This window comes from Pseudopipra pipra, chromosome 9 (assembly GCF_036250125.1).
Source record: "Pseudopipra pipra isolate bDixPip1 chromosome 9, bDixPip1.hap1, whole genome shotgun sequence".
In the NCBI taxonomy this organism is placed as follows: Eukaryota; Metazoa; Chordata; class Aves; order Passeriformes; family Pipridae; genus Pseudopipra; species Pseudopipra pipra.
The window spans coordinates 3576286-3594601 of NC_087557.1; the positions used below are offsets into that span (position 1 = coordinate 3576286).

General features: G+C 54.6%; 1 protein-coding gene across 2 annotated transcripts in view; it reads left to right on the forward strand.

The window, feature by feature from the left end:
- The first annotated feature begins 226 nt into the window (after window positions 1–226).
- PAPPA2 (pappalysin 2) overlaps window positions 227–18316 on the forward strand; it is a 90227-nt gene continuing 72137 nt past the window's right edge. Inside the window, exons 1-2 of one of the 2 annotated variants that reach the window (XM_064664143.1) lie at window positions 227–1136; window positions 6352–7414. In XM_064664143.1, the coding sequence (XP_064520213.1) occupies window positions 671–1136; window positions 6352–7414 (1529 nt within the window). In that variant the 5' untranslated portion in view covers window positions 227–670. The remainder of the gene's footprint in view (window positions 1137–6351; window positions 7415–18316) is intronic. The other variant, XM_064664142.1, reaches the window with a different exon arrangement.

The window sequence follows — 18316 nt, forward strand, 5'->3', positions numbered from 1 at the left end:
ATGGAGATGGAGGATGTAGGCGAGGTGGGAGCTACAACAGGAGAAAACACGAGCAGGGACAGCACAGGTGCTGTCCCAAAACGCCGGCGGGGAGGAGGGGATGCAGAGGGGACCCAACGCCCTCCGGGCATTGAGTCCCCTCCGCATCTCCTCCCCGCCAGCATCCTGGGCAGCGCCCGGGAGGGCGGAGGGAAGGGAGGGCGATGCTCCGCTCGGGGTTTATTAGATTGGACATAATCATCTTTAAATAAGGGCAGCCCCCCCCCCCTCCACACCCCTCCTTAGGGTGGGGGGGGAGCGGAGCGCCTCGGGGCTTTCTAGATAAGGGCGACTAACGCATCCCCCGCTCCCGCAGGCAGAGCCGGCCGGCGCCGAGACCCGCGCAGGGTCCGCCGTGCCCCGGGAGCCCCGGCTGCGGGCAGAAGGGGGGTCCCCGCCGCGGTGCTCTCGCCCTCCTTCTCCTCCTCCTCCTCCTCTTCCTCTTCCTCCTCCTCCCGCAGGAGCAGAGGGGAGGAGAGCGGTGCCGGGGAAAAGTTGGGGGCAGCGGCAGCGGCGGGGGCCGGGGGACTATGCCCCGGCGCTGCCGCCCGCCGCCCCCCTGAGCGCCCCCATCTCCCCCGAGGCCACTCGCCCGCCACCTCCCGCCCCCCAAACTTCGTGCCCAAGGAGGATGCTGCGCGGCGGGGCCCCCCTGGCCGCGCTGCTGCTGGCGGTGCTCAGCCTGGCCCGCGGGGACCCCCCGGCGGCCCCGGGGTGCAGGATGGAGGCTCCGAGCCGCCGCGCCGCGCCTCCGCATCACCCCCTGGGGCTGTACCCGCAGGGTCCCGCCGCGTACGGCGCGCTCGGCGCTGCTCCCCCACGGGGCCGAAGACCGCGGGGAGCCGGGGCAGGCGGAGACGAGCCGGGGGGCGAGGCGGGCGGCCGGGAGCGCGGCCGCGGCCGGGGGGAGAGGCGGCGCGGGCGGGAGCCGCAGGTGCCGGGCTCCCCCCGGGAGCTGCCCGCGCTGTACTTCTCGGGCGGCCGGGAGCAGCTGGCGGCGCGGGCGGAGGCGCTGCCCGCCGTCCCGCGGGAGGAGTTCACCCTGGAGCTCTGGGTGAAGGCGGAGGGCGGACAGAGCAACCCGGCCATCATCGCAGGTAAACCCCGGCAGGGAAGGATGGGGGACCCGACAATCCCGCGAAGCCCCCCCCCCCCCCCTCCTCCAGCCTCCCCACGCGGGGCTCCCTGCCTTCCCCGCTCCGGCAGGTGACACCCCGCGCCCACACCCGTGTCCTCAGCACCGCGGGCGTGGAATATTCCTCTTTCCCTTGAGACCAAACCCTAAACCATCCCCTCCCCTCTGTTCCCACCCGCCCCGTCCTCCCAGCCCGCCCCCGCCCCGCCGTCCCAGCTCCCATCTAGTTTCTCCCTCTCGCCTCGACTGGAGTTGGAAGGTCCCTCGACTGGAGTTGGAAGGTCCCTTTGGGTGACACGCTCACCCTGGTCCCCCTCCATTCCCTCGGTGTCCCCTCCCGGGGCTCCGGGCACACCGGGGCTGTGCGGGGCTCTGGCGGGTCCCCGGGGCAGTGGCCGCACGGTGGCAGCCGCGCCGCACGCACGGCCCGGCCCGGTCCCCCCGGGCGGCGGCCCCGAGGGCTCCGCGGGGCGGGGAGCGGCCCCAAGGGCTCGTTCTACCGGGGATTGCCCCCTCACCCCCACAAGCTAAGGAGCAGGCAAGTGATGGGCGAGTCCTGCGAGGAGCGCCTGAGGGAGCTGTGGGTGTTCAGCCTGGAGAAAACGAGGCTCGGGGGGGGACCTTATCGCTCTCTACAACTACCTGACCGGAGGTTGTAGCGGTTGTAGCGGTCTCTTCTCCCAAATAACAAGCTATGGGACAAGAGGAAATTACCTCAAGTTGTGCCAGGGGACGTTTAGATTGGATATTAGGAAAAATTTCTTCACTGAAAGGGTTGTCAGGCGCTGGAACAAGCTGCCCAGGGAAGTGGTGGAATTGCCATCCCCGGAAGTGTTCAAAAAATGTATAGATGTGGTGCTTAGGGACGTGGTTTAGTTGCAGGCTTGGCAGTGCTGGGCTAACTGTTGGACTTGATCTTAAAGGCCTTTTCCGACCTAAATGATCCTATGGGGGGCCTGAGGAGACAGACTGGCACACAGGCACGGAGTGCCTCCTGCACTGGTGCTTCGTGCAGCCGTGCCAGGACGGGTGTTTGTGGCTGGGTACAGGCACGGCAGGGCAGTGCAGGGATGCTGGGAAGGGCTGAGAACAGATGGCAGTGCCAAGATGTACCGGTCCCACGGGATGTCTGGGGTCCCCACAATGGGGGCTGCTGTGTTTCTGTGCTGCCCCAGCCAAGCTGGCTGGTTGGGGAATCCCCCTCTCTATGCTAACTCTACCTTCACTTGTGATCGCTGCACTGAACCTCACTCTGCTTTGCCTGGCCCCTTTCACTGATTTATCTCCCCAATATTAGGGTGATAATGGCACCTGTGCTGCAGAAGAGGTAGGAGGGGTGGGCTGGAGGCTGGTGGCAGAGGGTAAAAGCTGCTGTGGACAAGGAAATGACCAAACTACCTAGCGTGCACATCACTGCTTGCCTTCCCACCTGGGTCCCTGCTGCCTCCCTGCCAGCAGGCAACAGCTTGGGATGCAGAGAATGCACTTCCCAGCCATCACATCAGCAGCACAGCTGTTTGCATCTGGAGGTCTGGCCTGCAGGTGTTGGTTTTTACATTTCCAATTTTTTACGATTATTATTTTTTATTCCTTCTTTTTTTTTTTTTTTTTTAATTTCCTTGTGGAGGGTGGGACAGCTGTTAGCGCTGAAAGCACCACCCGTGAGCCCTGGCATTCACTTGGGTAATATCCCCCGGCTTCCTCGCTCCAGGGTTTGAGTCAGCCTCAGGCACCTCCGGCTGCCTGAGTCACTGTCCGCTTCCCACCGTCTCCCTGCAACTGGGACCGGGTGCGGTGGCCAAGAGGGACAGGCCAGCGCTGCTGGCATTTTGTGTGAGCAGGTGATGCAAGCAGCTGCCAGCCCTTCGGCAGGTTTGAGTCTGCTTCTGATCTGCTGCTCCTGCTCCGTCGGAAGAGAGGGGACCAAGTGTGAAGTGGTCCAAAGCTGTGGAGGAGCTGGAGATGCTCCAGGTGTCTGTGTGTGAGGGAAGGCGGGAGGAAAGCAGGGCAGAGCTCAGCATATCTCAGCATCAGTGCCTGGGAAGTGAGGCCAGGCTGAGCAGCTCTGACCATGAAAAGCAAGCTGTCCTGTCATCTGGTGTGGCTGCTGCTTCGATTGAAGGCTCAGGGTTGGTGTTTTTTTTTCCTGGAGATGCCACATTTTGCCTCAGGGCCACCCTGGATGGGGCTGTTCATCCCTCTTAGCCCCTCCTGCATGGGGGGATTTCTGCTGGGGTATAACACCACCACCCTGCCACAGACACTGTCAGGGAAGGACAGTGGTCCTCCTTCCATGTCCTTCTCATTTTGGGTAGCAGAAGAGAGTCCTCTCATGTGATGCCATTTCTTTTCCCACCTTTTTTGTCTTCCCTCCATTCACACCTTCTCTGCTTCTGGTGAACCCCAAGGGATTCCCCTTTGTGCCAGGCTGATGTTTGTCTTTTGCTTCTGGTCTGTGTCAGGCCCTCCAGAGCTTTAGCAGACGATTTTCCTCATTATCTGTCTCAAAGCATGGCTGAAAGCTGTTCCTTGTGCTGCAAGTCTCCTGGCCTCAGTGGGAGAAGCTGCTTGGAGTGTGGTCCTTGCAAAGCAGCACACTTGATCTCTTTGGAGGCTTTTTCTCCGTGGGACATATTCCCTCACAAATATCCTTCTCTTCAACTTTTTTTGTGCTGTTGCAAACAACTCTTGTTTCAAACCCCAAAGTCATCACCCTAAGGCACTGGTGAACAGCACAAACCAGGTTAGAGCTCCCCTTTCCCATCTGAGGGTTAGGAGGCAGGGGCTGCATTTACAGGTGCTGAGGAAGTACCTCACACCTCTTCTACAAACAGCTCTTTCCCTTCCTGGTGATTTGCCCCAGGACAAAATACCAAGCTCCTTGGCAAATTCTGGGGTCTTGAAACTGCTCCCCTGATGATTTCTCATGGAAGCCCTCAGGGGATGTCAGAACCTGCTGCTGGACCTTTTTGCTTCACCATTCTGCTGTGGCTCCCAGCTGTGGGATGTGCTGCTCTGCCTCATGCTCCTTTAACTGCCACTGCAGTGGAGATGCCATCCCCAACCATGTCTAGGAAGCACCAGCTGCTACTTTACTGGCTTTCCACCCCTGCTGTAGAGCTGACTTTGGCCTTACTTACATCACTTGGATGAAGTCCCTTTGAGGACTTTGATGGAGTCCTCATACTTTGTTTTAGGCTCACTGAAATTTCTTTTGGCCAGTGTTGAAATCATCAGGCACTACCAGATGTGGCTTGGCTCCAGCACTGGTTTGGGAGGATGATACCTCACACTCACCCCAGAGGCTGTTCCTCCCCGACACTGTTTGTCCCATATTTTCCTTAGTGTTTAATCAAATTTGAGGCATTCTGAATCATTTCAAGGTGAAATGCATGAGTTTTCCTAAGAGAAGAGGTACCAAGCCCTGTTTCCCCAACCCCAGCGAGGACCAAAAATTGGCTTTTGAGCGTGCAGGCCTCGGCACCTTTCAACCAGCACCCAGCCCAGAAGTACTCTCCAGCTCTGCCTTCTCGCTCCTGCAAGGCTCCTCTACTTGCCTGCTGCCTTTTGGCTTCTCCCTGTCTCAGCTTCCCCTGGTCTTTCTGCTTCCCTTTCACAATCCACAGGAAAACAAGAGTTGGCCAAAGCCCATCCGCCCACAGAGGCTTTGTGCGTGGCTGCCTTTGTAGTGAGCAGTGGCAGGGATCCGTGCCCAGGGTGGTTATGACCGTGGGATGGTTTAGAGGCCACCACCCATCTCGCCCTCAGTGAAAGTGATGGATGGAGGGAGGGGTGCAGCTTCCTGGGGTGCAGCGGGGCTTGACGTGACCTTTGCCGGCCACGTTTATGAGGGCTGGCAGGGGAGACGTGGGGTCATGGTAACCTGGCTTCAGTCACATCACCTGGATGAGAGCCAGGAGCTCCTGCTCCTCCTGGAGCTCCTGCTCCTCTACACCTCTGCCTCTCTCTGCTGGCTTCTTTGTTATCCTGGCAGCAGGTACAGTTTCCCCACGGTGTCGTGTTGAGCATCCTCTGGGAAAGGTGAGACAGCAGGGCAGGACAGGAGTGCTTTGTTTTGGCCCACGATGGCCTGATGCCACAGAGATGGGCAGGCAGTGCCTGCAATGGGAATGGTGAGGGACAGGAGAACCCAGGCAGGAAGGAAAAGCAGGATGGAGAATAAGTGCCACAGCAGGAGTATAAAAAGGGTCTCTGGGCATGGAAGCAGGATTCACCAGCATGGGGACACTGTTTGTTGGAGTGATGAATGGGAGAGCAGGGGGCTCCCAGAAGATGCTGCTGGTGGGGCTCAAAGAGCGACTTCAAGCTCATCCATCTTAGCCAGTGATGTGCGCGAACATCCCGGCTGTGGTGGTTTAGGAACCCAGAGGCATTTATTTCAAGCAATGAGTGGTCCATTTGCCCTTGCCAGTATTTAAGTGTCTTATGGCCACCAATCCCCAAGGGCACTCAGTGTCTGCAAGCCTCCAGTTCTTGGCTGAGGTTCTTCAGCAACCTGAGTTTGGGGGAAAGTCAGCACAGCTCCAGGTCTTGCCCAGCCTAAAACAGGTTTGCAACACACCTGGGCACACAGCGAGAGGCTGAGCCTGAAGCTATTTCTGGGGATGGATTTATGCTCAGGTGACCTCAGGGGCTGAGGAGTGTACCTGCCAGGCAGTGCATCTCCTTCAGACCCTCTCCCGCCTGCGCTGGATGCATGACTGGGAGGGAAACTGGAGCGTAAAGGAGAGCTGTAAATCTGCCTGGAAGCTGTTGGGGAAGCAGTCCCTGGAGGAGGCTGTTTTGCTTTGGGTTGCTGTGCTCTAATTCTTAAAAGCTTTGGCCCGCAGATAAAAAGCTTAGCCTCTAATCCCGTTGCGCCAGAGCACTCCTACAGAGAGCAGCTCAGAAACACCTCGCTCTTCGACCTCTCCTCCCATCCATGCTCTTCCTCCCCTCTCCGTCCCGACTCTCTGGCTCTGCCATCCCTCCTGGCTACTCCACCTGCTCATCCAAATGATTTTGAATGGGGGCTGTGGTGTCCCCCTGATGCAGCACCCACTGCCCACCTTCATTTACCCACCACCACCCACCTGGTGCTCTGGGGAGGAGTGGCAATGCTCTCGGGTCCTCACCAGCTCTCCTCTCTCTCCACCCCTATCCCCGACTCACTACAGGCGTCTTCGACAACTGCTCGCACACGGCCAGCGATAGGGGCTGGGCGCTGGGCATCCGTGCCCTGCAGCTCGGTGGGAAGAAGGACGCCCGCTTCTTCTTCTCCCTCCGCACGGACCGGGCGACCACCGCCACCGAGGTGACCTCCTACCACCGCTACCACCCCGAGGCGTGGACACACCTGGCCACCAGCTATGACGGGCGCTGGATGGCCCTCTACGTGGACGGGGTGCGGGTCGGCCGTGCCGGCGGGCAGGAGGGACCCCTGCACAGCGCCTTCATGTCCTCCTGCCGCACGCTGCTGCTGGGGGGGGACGCCTGGGGCACTGCACACACTTTCCGGGGACACCTGGCCGGGCTGGCCCTGTGGCATGGTGCCCTGCCCCAATCCCACCTCCGGCGTCCCTTCCTAGAGGAGGTGGCTGAGGGGGTGGCAGGGCTGGCTCTGGCCGCGGGCTTCGCCACCCCGGAGGAACGCTGGGTGCCCTTTCGGGAGGGCGCCTTCCCCCAGCAGTGGGTGCTGCTGTCCCCGCCACCACCCGTCCTGCGGCCGCTGGGCCCCCCCGCGTGCGGGCAGACTGCCTGCGACAACGTGGAGCTGGTCTCCCACTACAACCGGCACTGGCCGCTGCGAAGCTGGAAGGTGGTGCGGTACCGGGTGGTGAACCTGGCGGAGGATGACGGTGGGCGGCCGACGGTCAGCTGGGAGCAGATCAGGCGGCAACACCGGGCACTGAGCGAGGCTTTCCGGCCCTACAACATCTCCTGGCAGCTCAGCTTGCTGGAGGTGCACAACTCCTCCCTGCGCCGCCGCGCCGTCCTCCTGGGCTGCGAGCCCAGCAAGGTGGGCAACGAGCGCTGCGACCCCGAGTGCGAGCACCCCCTCACCGGCTACGACGGCGGGGACTGCCGGCGGCCTGGCCGCTGCTTCTCCTGGAAGCGCCGCGATGGCGTCTGCCACATGGAGTGCAACAATGTGTTGGACGACTTCGATGACGGCGACTGCTGCGACCCCTGGGCCACCGACGTGGCCAGGACCTGCTTCGACCCTGACTCGCCCCATCGGTAGGTGTGGGGCTTATGGGGGGTGGTGGGTCAAGGGATGGGGTGAACCCTCCCCCCAACACCCACTCTGCACCTGGGTATCGCTTCCAACCAGTGGCTTCCCAGTGTGGGAAGACGGAGGGGTGTTTTCCCATGGGATAGGTGTGCTTGTCATCAAAGGAAGCAAATCCTACAATGTGACATAGCACCCCCTCTGTAAAGCCCTGTCATTAAGTGTTTCCCCCTGCCCTAAAATGAGTGAGGGGTCATGGGGAAAACCCCTGCAAGGAGATTCCCACTGCAGGGCTGCCAGCCTCTGGCTACATACCAGAGGGACCGTGGGCATCTTTAGGGTGAGCAGAGTGGCCCCGAGCAAAGGATACTGCTTACCCTGATCCCACACACAGGATGCAGCAGGAGGATTGCTGCCCCTTCCCCAACTTCCCTGGATATGCCTAAAGCCTGATTTCTTAATTTGTATTCAAAATACCTTTCCCTGAGTGCTGGAGAGGGGAGAAGGAGGTCATGGTGTAGATGTGAGGTGCTGTGCATGGGTGTACATGAGCCTTCCCAAATCCTGCCCCGGGGAGTGATGCCCTTAGGGAGATTCCCTTGGTCGGAGTAGGAAGTAGTGCCTTTACTCTGTGCTGCAGGTGCAAAATACTTTGTAAAATCCACATGGAACAAAACCCATGGAGCATCAACACATGGTGCCAGGGGACCCTTGCTCTCCTCAGGGCCCTTTGGAGGCAGCAGCTGGGGTGGGATGGAGAGGGGTACCCCCGCCCCCCATGCTGGGGGCCCCGGGGTGTTGGGGACAGTGTCCTCGGCATGGTGGGTGACCTGCCCTCCTCACCAGAGCCTCTGAAGTGCTGACGGCCCCGCTGATGGCTTCCAGCGCTCGGGGCTCTGCCAGGTGTACTTTCTGGCCAGAGACGGGGAAGGGAAAAAAAAGTCATGTCTTTTCCTTTTTTGTTTTGGTTTTTTATTGTTGTTTTTTTTTTTTTTTTAAAGCCGTTTCTGTCTCGGTGTCAGAGAAAATTGCTCATTCCCAGCTGCTGGCTCCCAGTGCCGGGCAGAGGTGCCCACCGGAGCGGGAGTGGTGTGGTGTAGTGGCAGCATCCATGGAGAAATGCTGCAAGGGAGGGTTTTAGGGACACGTTGCTCCTTTGATCTTCTTTCTCCTTCCCTGTGCTGTGTAAGCAGGTAGGCTGCGGCCATAAATCCTTTTTTTCCAAACCTGCTTCTTCACTCTGCTTCCTCCCAGGAGGGACACGGAGGGAGGAGGGGAGCAGGTGTCTCTGTTTGGGTGGTGGTGATAGAGAGGAGCAGGGCTTCCCCTCCTCCCTTCCTGAGCCTTTTTCACCCATCCTTCAGTTGTCTGAGAAAATACAGGAGGAGGATGGGGATCCTTTCTTCCAATGCATCCCAGCCACAGAGGGAGGCATCACACCGTGTCTCTGCCTGAGTAACACCCCCGGAAGATGTTTTCTCACCTCTGGAATTCTCTGTGGTGACAGCCACCACTGTTGCTCTGTGCCTGCCTGTCCTCTTGTTTCCCATTCTGTGAGCCAGCACAGAGCTGCTTTCCTGAGCATGGAGGAGATGAACAGCCCTCCTGGCTGCACAACAACTCTCCCCTCATGGTGGCCATCAGCACCCAACACCACTTGGCCTTGGCTCTGGCAGGGCCAAGGCTCAGTCCTTGCCCTCCGTGTGCATTTAGAGAAATGTTTTCATCCTCAGACAAGAAGGGCTCCACCTTAAATTAAAAAAGGCCAAATTTTTGCTGGTATGAATCAGGGCTTCCATTTGTCAGGATTTTCCCCTGAAAGTTGGGAAAGAAAACAAAACAAAACAAAACAAAAACCTTGCTTCTGTGGGAAAGGAATGGGAAAATGAGAACACTAGGGAAATAACAAATATTTTGCAATTTTCTTTCCGCAGACCTCATTGGTCTGCTCAGAAGACAAGATTGATTGTTTGTAGGCTAAACTCTGAAAAACGAAATCTGAAGTGCCTGGCATTTGGGAAATGTGGAGGCATGAGTAGAATCCTGTTACCACTGAGGTCTTCTGAGCTGCCTTGGGCCGGCTTCTTCAGAGATCACAGAATAAAGGAGTCGTGGAGTGATTTGGGTGGGAAGGGACCCTAAAGACCATCTTTTTCCACCCCTCCCGCCATGGGCAGAGACACCTCCCACTAGACCAGGTTGCTCAAAGCACGGTCCAAACTGGTGATGCTGGTGGACACCCACCCTCCCTGGGCTCAACTCTGCTGAGGATGCTCTTTTTATTCTTCCTGGGGAAGAATACATATGTTTGTAGGAAAACCACTGGGAAACTGGGTTTGGGAAAAACTAAGCTGAGATTGAGCTTGCCCAAGAGCACGGCCAGGCAGGTGGTGTTCCCCCAAAGCTGGAGGATGAATCCCAAGATACAGGAGCAGGAGACCTCAGCCTGGGGGGTTTTGTTCAGGCAGAGCTCCTGCCGAGCGAGTGCAAGGTATTATACTTAAATGAACATTTATGAGGAGCGGGGCAGCTGGCAAAGTTGCAGAAGGATTTTTAGGGTGGAAGCCAAAACGGGAGGAATAATGCGAAATAAAATTTAACAAACTGCGGAAAGGCGGCACAATGGGAGCCAGGTACTTTGATGGGAACAACAGCTCTGGGTCTGTAACTGGAGGAGAGCAAGCAAGCGAGCGAGCTGGCTGCTGCTCCCCGAGACGCCTCTGCTTTTTCATCCCTCTGCCAGAGCCCAGGAGGGAGCTGAGGCTTTGGGAGAGCTGGGGGAGAGGGAACCCCCACTGCGGACGGCGCTCTCTGCATCTCCTTTCAGATCAAGGTGGCAAGGCAAAAATCTCAGGATCTTTTTTCGTGAACTAAATCACCTCTGCTTTATTTCATTTCAAGGCTCTCACAAAGAGTGGTTTGGATTTGAGTGTTTCTTAGTATGGCCAAAAATAATCAAAATGAGAAAGTCAGAGCGAGACACCGGGCAATTTCTTGCCAGCACTGTAGACAGATTGAGTCCGTTTTTGTGAAGGGGCTCAATACCTTGTCTTGACTTGAACGACCTTAAGCACTCATGCAAAAGCTTTTACCATCCTAACACATCCCTCATTTCAAATCCCCTTCCCCTGGGCTGCAGCTTAGAGAGAGGCAAACCAGACGGAAAAGCCTGAGCAACAGTGGATGGCTCCAGTGCTTCTTAACCAGGGCCACATCTGGTGCTGCCATATACCTTCACCTATGCTTAGCAGGGGAAAGAAATGAGTTTTGGAAAGAAGATTTTTTTTTTTTTTTTTTTTTTTTTTTTTTTTTTTTTTTTGAAAGGGCATGTAGTGACAGGGCAAGGGGAAATGGCTTTAAGCTGAAGGAGGGCAGGTTCAGATTAGCTATTAAGAAGAAATCCTTCCTTGTTAAGGTGGTGAGGCCCTGGCGCATGTTGTCTAGAGAATCTCTGACTGCCCCATCCCTGGAAGTGTTCAAGGCCAGGCTGGATGGGGCTTCGAGTAGTGGAAGGTGTCCCTGCCCATGGCACGGGAGTGGAACAAGACGAATTTTAAGGTCCTTTCCAACCTAAACCATTCTAAGATTCCATAAAAACTCTGGTGGGGATCCAGCCAACTGTGGCTGAGGCAGGAGCTGCTCCCAGCTCTGGGGTAGGGGATGATGCTGAAATGATGGCAGTGACCATTCAGGCATCTTGTCGGGTCTTTCCTGCACCCCCTCTGATAGCACATGGGACAAGACAAGCCCTGCTGTGCTCTGAGCCAGCTGGGCCACCACCCACATGCAAACCCCATCAGTGAGACTGTGCACTTGTGGCTGGAGGGAGACTTGAGGAAGAACTCTGGTGAAGAGCTGTGTGTAGACATCCCTGCAAGGCACCCCAACAGGACCCATGGGAAGCAAGTCAGGGACTTATCATTCACCCTGACCCACCACATGAGGAACGAGGGGACAGGCAACATCAGGAGAGCTGCCGACTGTTATCCTTCACCCAGTCTCATCCTGATTTAAAGCATATTCCAGGAGTTTCTGGCGGTGTAAAGTCAGGGCCTGAAGTAGAATTTGCCTTGGTTTTCTGCAGACTCCCATCTTCTTGCAGAGCCTGAGTGCTGCTGTAATTTTCTTGGAAGGAAGGCAGCAACAGCTCATTAACAGCAATTAACACTCAGCAAGGGTCCCCCTCGGGCAGTTAGTCAATGAGAGTCTGGTGTGTGACATAGTTAATGTGAAAAGAAAAACCAGAGGGGAGTCTGGAGAGCAGAGTGGCTAAGGGTTGAGCTGCTGGGCCTTTCATCTCGCTGCCCAAAGTAATGGCAGAAATAACCAAAGTGACAAAAGGAGGTGAAAAATGACGAGGTGTCTCCAGTCTTGGTGGCCTCCGCTGGGATGACCATGGCTGTGATGTTAAAGTGTACCTGATTAACAGGACACTTGATGGGTTTTAATGCAAGCTTAGCTGGCCTCCAGTCCTAAGGGAAGGGTGCTTAATTGGGTTAAGGCTGCTTGGGAACCTCCTGCTGTTTAAGCCTTGTCTTCAAAAGCTGATCCAGATTAACCTCACTAAATATCTCTGGTGGACAACCCCTGAAGATGAAAGAATCACTCCCAGCTATTCCCTGGCACTTGAGCAGCCCGTTGTCAGGAGATGTTCAGCTGAAAGTGGATGGAACTGAGGGCATAAACGGTATCAAATTGAGAGCAGGTGGGGCAATGATGGCATTTATGGGGCCACAGCTGACTTGCTCAGACCTTAATCCCAACCAGATGTTAAAACAACATTCAAATTAGCTGCTCACTTCCCTTTCTTCTTCCCTTGCTACAGGATACCTTTCTCACTGTGAAAAAGGGCTGGTATGTGCAATGTTATTTTAAAATTACAAGATTTGGGTACAACCTGAGGTCACTAACAATTTGCAGAGCACAGATTCAACTGGAGGTGACAGGTGGCTGCTGCTTGTGGTGTTTGGTCACTTGCAGGATGGATGGAGAGGGTGTTTTCAGTGATTTTCATTGCCTGTCAAGTGTGGAGTGGAAGAGACTATGATGTTCCCATGAGGAAAGCAGGGCTGGGAGGTCCCCTGCTCAGGACCTGAGCTCTGGCTGCCTTTGAGCACCCTCTGGCACCTCTTGGAGTTCTGTTGGCCTCTACCCAAATATTGTCCTGGTGTTCCCAAAGAACCAAGCCTCAAGTGCTGGACTCAGGGCTTGAGGAGATGGGTGCTTTGGGAACACCAAAGGTGGCAGTGATGGGTTCAGTGGCTTCTGAGCTTGTTGCTTTTCCTCTCTAGCAGATCTGCTGGGACTGGGGGGGATGCAGAAATAAATAGGACACTTTTTTGGAGCCTGATGGTTTGTTGGTGGATGCTTTAAAATTTCATGAGAGTGAATTTGGGCTCATTGGAAAACATTCCAATTTGGGCTCATTGGAAAACTTATTCTTTCCTTGTAGGAAAGTCCTCACTCTCTGAGCTTTCCCATGGATAAATGATTTCAAAACTTGTCAAAGACAGGGGGGAATGTCCTTGGTGGACATTATATCAGATAGGAAGGATGTCCATCAAGCTGCTTGCTCATGATGGGACTTGGAGGCTACATCCATGTGAATGTGCCTTGGGGTGGCTCAGCCAGTGACACGAGCCCAGCAGTGGGATTTTGCTCCCAAGAGGGAGGATTTGGAATGGTGAGACACTGCATTGCTATGGCAGAGGAGGTGGTGATGGGGGCTCCAGCATGGAGATTCAGTCTAAGGGCACACATGGCAAGATCAAAGTCTGACTCAGCCCCTCCCTCAGGCCAGCAGGACTGTGGGAGTGACGTCTTTCCAGGAGTAAAGAACTAAGCATTAAGGTGCTGCTGTCCAAGGGACCGTATCAGGTCTTGGGAACACTGTTCAGAAGCAGAAGGCTCCATTTCACACTGGCTTCTGGTGGGAACTGGGCTCTGTTAGCCCAGGGAGCAGAGCAGTGGGGCTGGAAGAGGAGCACAGGAGTGTAGAGGTGTCCAGGTCCAAGGAGTTCCTCCCAGTCTTGGGCTTCGGCTCTAACCAAAGCAGCTTGTTCATGTGCCCAAATCTTCTTCCCTGCTTTTTTTGGGGGTGCTAAAAGTAGGGAATAAAGTCACAGTAACACACTCCCTTTCTTGCCAAGGTAGAAGGCTCAGGGGTTAATTTCCAACAAGCCTCTGCTGGAGGATGAGTCTCGCTCAGTCCCCCAAGCCTTCCTGTGAGCATGGAGCTGCCTGGCAGCGTGTTCCTGGAGGAACCTGCCAGGTCCCCCCAGGGGTGACCACATCTCCACGGGAGAGGGAGAACACGATCCGCGTGTGAGCGAGGGCACAGGACCCCTGCCCAGTGGCTGTAGGCAGCCTGGGTGCTTTCGGGGAAAACAGCTGTCCCAGATGTGAGCTATTGTTTAGCAAACACCACTGACTCGGGGGCTCACTTGAGGGGGGCCGATTGTATCGGGATGGCAATTGTGAAGGAACAGCGTGTGTCCGATGGCTGGGAGGGGTCACTCTTTGTCACAGTGGGATCACTGTACCCACCCTGTGGGTGGAGGATGCTGGCTGAGCCCCTGGCCAGGCTGGCAAGACCACAGGAACCAAAATGGCAGGAGTTCAGCAGCCACCCTGGCCGGGATGTCTGGTGGGACAGCGTTGGCCGGGCGCTGGTGGGGTGTCTGGTATGATTAAATCCATGTTGGGTTGGCAGCCTGAGCTGCGGCCACTGGAGTCCTTAAGTGAACATACTGCTTTTCGTTTTCCTTGGCCCAGCCACCACTGTTATTTAGGAAATCAAGTTGCCCCCTTGCAGAGGGTGATGGGGCGAGAGGGAATGAGTCCAGCATCACCCAAACCCGCCGGGACGGTGTGAGGCAGAGGACTTGTTTTGGAGGTTTTTAGGAAGGATGAGGGTGCTGAATCTTTGTGACTGTCACCTCCCAAGGGCTGTGCTGGGGACCAGAGGCAGCCTTGGATTTTCTTCGTTTGTTTTGTTTGCCGTCAGTGTATGATCGTTATGTTACAGAATTTCCCCAATAAATTATCTTGTGTCCTTTTTATATCTGTGAGGGAGGCATTTTTAGAATGCTGGCTTGTGCTCTCCGGCTGGGACACCCAATTGCCTGGATCTAAAAATAAGTTGCAGGCTTGGGACTTGGTTTTACCCTTAAAAAAATAAATATATATAAATATAAAGCAAGGACAAGATATTTAGCTTTAATAGATTTATTTTTTTTTCTGCATCTCCGTCCCTTTAGTGACAAATATAAAGACTGCAAGTTTTGCCCTTCAGTGAGCAGTTTAGGGTGAATGTAGCAAAGTTTTGGATCCTTTGGGAAGACTGAACATTGCCATCACGGTGAAGAGTGCCTGAGGAGGGGGTTATTGACCACAGGGCTGTGTGGTTCCACTTGCAGAGGAAATAGGAGCTGTTGGCTCAATTCCCTGTGAGCATCATCCCTGCTCAGCAAATTTATCCACTGCTGGCAGCCCTGTTAAAGGGTCTTTCTTCTCCCCCTGCTATGGGAGACGGGTGGGAGAGGAGGAAGCCCCCGGTGAAGAGCTGTACACTTGCTTTCCATTGAACAGCAGTGGGATGTGGAAGCTTAATTTTCCTGAGCTCCTTGGAAAACCCTGCACAGCGGAGATCATGTGTTCTAAGATGTCTGCAAACTCCTGCTTGTGCTGTGGGCAAGGGAAACTGAGGCACAAAAGTCTTGGATGTCTTCCCCCCCAGTTGTGCAGCAGTGAGGTGCTGCCACTGATGTTGCCGTGGGGCCTCCTGCCTTCTAGTCCCTGGGTGGGGATGGGAGGCATTTAGTGAAGGGGGATGAAGCCTCTCTGTCCTGGCTAAATGCAAGGCAAAAAAATGACACTGCTTCCCTTTGTCTGGTGTGCTTTGCTGAGCCTCCTGGCCCTGAGAGTTTGCTCAGCCACAAGAAGCCCGTGCAGTGCTGTGGGAGACCAGGAACATTGTACCCACTGATGTTACCCCCTCCACCTCCCTCGGCAGGTTGTGAACTGCACTGTAAAAATTGGCAGTGAAATCTGGGCTCCTGGGGAACCCTGACTTGTGTTCAGAGACCTTAAGACCTCCCTAAACCTGGAATGTTGCTTCATATTTTTGTTTCAGGCAAAAAGTAAGAGAAAACTGATTTACAGGTCTGTTCTTGTGGGTTAGGTGGGACAGGGCTGATCTGTGTGCAGCCTAAGACGGGCAAAAAGTGCTGTAAAACTTGGTCCTGGCCTGAGTTTTTTTTTTTTTATTTTGCTCTGAAACAAACAATCCAGGCAGAAAGGGAACCATACCTGGCTTTGTTTAGCTTGGAACCTGCTCTAGAATAACTTGCCACTGTTGAGTTCTGCCTCCCAAAACCACAAGGGGCTGCAAACATATTTCTCCATTTCCCCTGGCACTTCTCACTCGCCCTCTCTCACACATGTTCTGTGTAACGCCAGCCAGCATCAACATTGTCAAAAAAAGGCGAGTGCTTACCCCGGGCTGTGGATAGTGAGCCTTTCTGGCGTGTTTTGGTGGGTGCTGGAGCTGGGATTTTGCCTGTGCTGGGCTTCAGAGGGCAACACTGGGCTCCCCTCCCTCCCCAAGCTGCTGCTTCACTGCCTTTCTGCCTGGCAGGATTCTTTTCCATCTCCTAAATGGTTCCAAACTGGATTTTTAACTCTTTCTTTTGAAATCTTTTGACTAACTCCCCACAAATACTGCTCTTTCCCTGTTTTCACTGATTATGTCTCAGAGAAGTTGTGGATGTCCCATTCTTGGAAGTTTTTAGGCCAGGTTGAACAGTGCTTGGAGCAACCTGGGCTAGTGGAATGTGTCCTGCCCATGGCAGGGGGTTGGAACGAGATGATCTTTAAGGTCTCTTCCAACCCAAACCAATCCATTATACTTGGGCATGGAAGTGGCAGCCCCATTACTGGGGTGGAAGCAGATGGTAACCTGCAATATTTTTCTCCTTTACTTCTCCTCCTCATTGGTGGAATAAGCAACAGGCTGTGACTCAGAATTCTCTAATTCCTGCTATGTTGGGTTTTTGAAGGGGAAGGTAAGAGAGAGCAGGAGGACTGATATCCCTTTGAAATTTGGGAGTTTTCAAGTCTTTGTTTTTTTTTTTCTTTTGTCTTATTCTGTGCCCATGACACTCACTAAGCTTTGCTGCCCTGCGCACACATGGCTTTGAATCTCCTCTTTGCAGTGGCTGAACCCACCATTTGTTTTCAAACAGGTAAAAATCTTGGGGCATCTGTGCCCCTGCAGGTTCATGAAAAAGGCAGACAGGAGAGGAGGGGTGGGAAAAGTGGGGAATAGCTCAGCCTTGCGCTGAGCCTTGGTAGGCCTTGGAGAGCTGGTGGGGGTGATAACCCTAAATACCTTCCCTAGTTGGGGCAGGGGAGCTTCAGTCAGGAATAAATATCAGGACTTAGTCTGTCCATTGCTTCCAGGATTACTGCTTAGTAATTAGTACATTCCTTTGGAGTTCACTCGATGTTTTTGGTATGTGTTAACCCCAGACAATCCAAGACTGTTGTCTGAGACACTTCCCCGTAGGATCATCTGCCGGGAGCCCGCAGGTTGAGTTTAAACCCAGGAGTCCTGAGGCACACGTGTCTTTTCAGCTCCCTGTGAGCAACAGGGCTTGCATCACCCATGAGCAACGGTCCACGTGTGCCACGCTGGGAGCATCTGGCTCTGCATCACCGCCCCGATGTCTAATGAAAGACATCCCTGCGCCCTGATGGGGCTCAGATGGGCCGCGCGTGTGTCGGGATGATCTCAGCTGCGGGGAAACGGTGGAGCCTCTCCGAGGAAGAGAGCGGCCGTGATTCACTCGGATAGAAATAGAAAAGCCGAACAAGCAAATGGAAAACTCCTTATTGACCAGGTCCCAGCAGTTTAAATGGGTTTTTACTACCTGTTCCAGTATTCATTTGAAAATCATACGCATTTACTCATACGCGCTCCAATCGGATGGTTTTTAAGCCATTAAGGCCCATTGGGTCAATAACCACCATTTTCAAAAATCTATTAAATTCCCATTTCCGTGGAAATAGAGCTTTTACAATTGATCATGGCTACCGACTCCCATTAAAGTAAACCCCAAATGCTATCAACTCCCCCAAGATGTAGAGCACTAAAAGACAGTTTGCCAGGACAGATTTATCCCACGGGAAAGTTGATTGCCCATTATGCTTAAGCAGCATGAGGATTGTCACATAAGGCAGGAAGTTTATGGGACTTGCATGGATTTGTCCTCCCTGAGGGGGGTGAAAAGGAAGGCTCATGGGTAGAATCACCACTGCTATCACAAGCTCAAAGCCAGGCTCCTGCAGGAGCCTTTTGGGAAACATTTGGCTTATTTTGTATTAAATTTCAAGTGTGTACAGGCTTTGGTTGTTTGGCAGAACCAAATGATGCTTTAGGGGTGAAAGGCTGTAAGAAATGTTGAATTTGTGGGTCGATTCTTGGTGGCACAGGGTTTCCTTTGTTGCGTAGGTCTCCATAGCAGAGGTGTTCCAGCCCTCTCATCATCTCTGTGGCCTCCTCTAGACTTGCTCCAACAGGTCCAGGTTTTTCTTATTCTGGCAGCCCCAGAGCTGGATGCAGCACTGCAGGTGGGGTCTCATGAGACTGGAGTAGAGGGGAAAAATCCAATTCCTTGTCCTGCTGGTCACACATCTTTCCATGCATGTCCCAATCCTAAAACTGAAGCAGAGAGAGGCTGTGTGCCCCTGCTGAGCACTGGACATGGAAGGTTACAGCTCTGGCAGGTCCACCCCAGGAGGTGCCCCAAAGGGCTGGGAGCCATCAGTGTGGCTGTTGTCCCCTCTGAGAGCAGACTCCAATTTTCAGGACATGCACCAAGGATGGGAGAAGAGCAGTGCAGAAGAAA